This window comes from Chiloscyllium plagiosum, chromosome 16 (genome assembly GCF_004010195.1).
Source record: "Chiloscyllium plagiosum isolate BGI_BamShark_2017 chromosome 16, ASM401019v2, whole genome shotgun sequence".
In the NCBI taxonomy this organism is placed as follows: domain Eukaryota; kingdom Metazoa; phylum Chordata; class Chondrichthyes; order Orectolobiformes; family Hemiscylliidae; genus Chiloscyllium; species Chiloscyllium plagiosum.
The window spans coordinates 69,824,983-69,828,383 of NC_057725.1; the positions used below are offsets into that span (position 1 = coordinate 69,824,983).

At 58.0% G+C, this 3,401-nt stretch overlaps 1 protein-coding gene across 1 annotated transcript in view; it reads left to right on the forward strand.

Annotated features, from left to right (window-relative positions):
- The window catches only part of arfgap2 (ADP-ribosylation factor GTPase activating protein 2), a 58,456-nt gene that overhangs the window by 6,726 nt on the left and 48,329 nt on the right, over positions 1-3,401 (forward strand). Inside the window, exon 3 of the mRNA XM_043706325.1 lies at positions 2,083-2,155. Within this exon, the coding sequence (XP_043562260.1) occupies positions 2,083-2,155 (73 nt within the window). The remainder of the gene's footprint in view (positions 1-2,082; positions 2,156-3,401) is intronic.

Below are 3,401 nucleotides of genomic sequence, written 5' to 3' on the forward strand. Positions count from 1 at the left end.
TCTGGCCCCTGATGCAGTGAGCTTGTTCCTGGGCTGCGGCCCCTGATGCACTGAGCCTGTTCCTGGGCTGCGGCCCCTGATGCAGTGAGCCTGTTCCTGGGCTGCGGCCCCTGATGCAGTGAGCCTGTTCCTGGGCTGCGGCCCCTGGTGCAGTGAGCCTGTTCCTGGGCTGCGGCCCCTGATGTAGTGAGCCTGTTCCTGGGCTGCGGCCCCAGATGCAGTGAGCCTGTTCCTTGGCTTCGGCCCCTGATGCAGTGCGCCTGTTGCTGGGCTGTGGCCCCTGATGCAGTGAGCCTGTTCCTGGTACCTGTGACCCCTGATGCAGTGAGCCTGTTCCTGGTACCTGTGACCCCTGATGCAGTGAGCCTGTTACTGGGTTGTGGCCCCTGACGCAGCGAGCCTGTTCCTGGTACCTGTGACCCCTGACGCAGCGAGCCTGTTGCTGGGCTGTGGCCCCTGACGCAGCGAGCCTGTTGCTGGGCTGTGGCCCCTGACACAACAAGCCTGTTGCTGGGCTGTGGTCCCTGACGCAGCGAGTCTGTTGCTGGGCTGTGGACCCTGACGCAACGAGCCTGTTGCTGGGCTGTGACCCCTGACGCAGCGAGCCTGTTGCTGGGCTGTGATCCCTGATGCAGCGAGCCTGTTGCTGGGCTGTGGTCCCTGACGCAGCGAGTCTGTTCCTGGGCTCTGGCCCCTGATGTAGTGAGCCTGTTCCTGGGCTGCGGCCCCTGATGCAGTGAGCATGTTCCTGGGCTCTGGCCCCTGATGCAGTGAGCCTGTTCCCGGGCTCTGGCCCCGGGTGCAGTGAGCCTGTTCCTGGGCTCTGGCCCCTGATGCACTGAGCCTGTTCCTGGGCTGGCCCCTGATGCAGTGAGCCTGTTCCTGGGCTGTGGCCCCTGATGCAGTGAGCCTGTTCCTGGGCTCTGGCCCCTGATGCAGTGAGCATGTTCCTGGGCTGGCCCCTGATGCAGTGAGCCTGTTCCTGGGCTCTGGCCCCTGATGCACTGAGCCTGTTCCTGGGCTGGCCCCTGATGCAGTGAGCCTGTTCCTGGGCTCTGGCCCCTGATGCACTGAGCCTGTTCCTGGGCTGGCCCCTGATGCAGTGAGCCTGTTCCTGGGCTCTGGCCCCTGATGCACTGAGCCTGTTCCTGGGCTGGCCCCTGATGCAGTGAGCCTGTTCCTGGGCTCTGGCCCCTGATGCACTGAGCCTGTTCCTGGGCTGGCCCCTGATGCAGTGAGCCTGTTCCTGGGCTCTGGCCCCTGATGCAGTGAGCATGTTCCTGGGCTCTGGCCCCTGATGCAGTGAGCATGTTCCTGGGCTCTGGCCCCTGATGCAGTGAGCATGTTCCTGGGCTCTGGCCCCTGATGCAGTGAGCATGTTCCTGGGCTCTGGCCCCTGATGCAGTGAGCATGTTCTGGGCTGTGGACCCTGACGCAACGAGCCTGTTGCTGGGCTGTGACCCCTGACGCAGCGAGCCTGTTGCTGGGCTGTGGTCCCTGACGCAGCGAGTCTGTTGCTGGGCTGTGGACCCTGACGCAACGAGCCTGTTGCTGGGCTGTGATCCCTGATGCAGCGAGCCTGTTGCTGGGCTGTGGTCCCTGACGCAGCGAGTCTGTTGCTGGGCTGTGACCCCTGACGCAGCGAGCCTGTTGCTGGGCTGTGGTCCCTGACGCAGCGAGCCTGCTGCTGGGCTGTGACCCCTGACGCAACGAGCCTGTTGCTGGGCTGTGACCCCTGACGCACCAAGCCTGTTGCTGGGCTGCGACCCCTGACGCAGCGAGCCTGTTGCTGGGCTGCGGTCCCTGATGCAGCGAGCCTGTTGCTGGGCTGCGACCCCTGACGCAGCGAGCCTGTTGCTGGGCTGCGACCCCTGACGCAGCGAGCCTGTTGCTGGGCTGTGGTCCCTGATGCAGCGAGTCTGTTGCTGGGCTGTGGCCCCTGACGCAGCGAGTCTGTTGCTGGGCTGTGGCCCCTGACGCAGCGAGCCTGTTGCTGGGCTGCGGCCCCTGGCGCAGCGAGCCTGTTCTCACCAACATATATTGACCTTGACATTAATGCTATGTTTTGCTGTATTTCTGCAGATCAACTGAGCTTGACTCGAATTGGAACTGGTTTCAGTTGCGGTGCATGCAATTGGGAGGGAATGCAACTGCGGTGAGTGAGACCCTGACTTCAGGTTTGCCATTCACTTATATGGAAGGGGCTTGTTCTCCAGGACGCTCTGTTTGAATGTACATTCTGGGCACTAATCTGGCAGCCTCCCAGAACAGGCACCGCTGGTGATTAGATGCAGAGTAAAAGTCCCTCTCCTCTTTAAAACTGAAAGTAAAACTCCTTATAACACTGTCCTGAATAACACTTCACAACAGGGATAGTATGGGGGATAGACACAGAATAAAACACTGGAAGAGTTAGTTACAGGAGTGTTTACAGCACTAAAAGCAGCCCTTCAGCCTATTGTGCCTGTGCTCGTCATTAAATATCTGTCTATTCCACTCCCATTTTGTGGCACTTGCCCCATTTCCTTGTGACATTTCAAGCGCTTATCTAAATTTTAAATGTCTTAATGGTGCCAAACTCTACCACCCTTTCAGGCAGAGAGTTCTAGAAAGCCATAGTGGCTGGATCTCTGAGCACCTGGCTCTGTGGCTCTGAAGGGAAGGGCGGAAAATAGAAAAGCGCTGGGGGTCAGAGACTCAATAGTGAGAGGAACGGACAGGAGATTCTGTGTTCGCGAACGGGACTCCTGGAAGGTATGCTGCTTCCCAGGTGCCAGGGTTCGGGATGTCTCTGATCGAGTCTACAGGATGCTGAAGGGGGAGAATGACCAGCCAAAAGTCATGATGTACATTGGCACCAATGACATCACTAGGACAAGGGTCGAGGATATATGAAGTGACTTCAGGGAGTTAGGTTGGAAGCTAAAAAGCAGGACGAGCAGAGTAGTAATCTCAGGGCTACTACTAGTGCCACGTGCCAGTGAGGCAAGGAACAGGGAACAAGTGCAACTAAACACATGGCTACTGGGCTGGTGCAGGGGGAAGGTCTTCAGATATGTAGACCATTGGGGTACCTTCTGGGGAAGGTGGGACCTGTGCATGAAGGACGGGCTGGGCGGGAGATTTGCTAGAGCACTTTGGGAGGGTTTAAACTAGTTTGACAGGGGGATGGGAACCAAAGCTACAGATCAGAGGAAAAGGTAGTTTTGAACAAGCAGATATAGAATGCAGAGAGTCTGTCAGGAAAGGTACACAGTTGATAAGGCAAAGAGGTGGGTTAAAGTGTGTCTGCTTCAATACAAGGAATAAGAGTGATGAATTTAGAGCATGGATCAGCACTTGGAACTATGATGTTGTGGCCATAATGGAGACATGGATTTCACAGGGGCAGGAATGGTTGC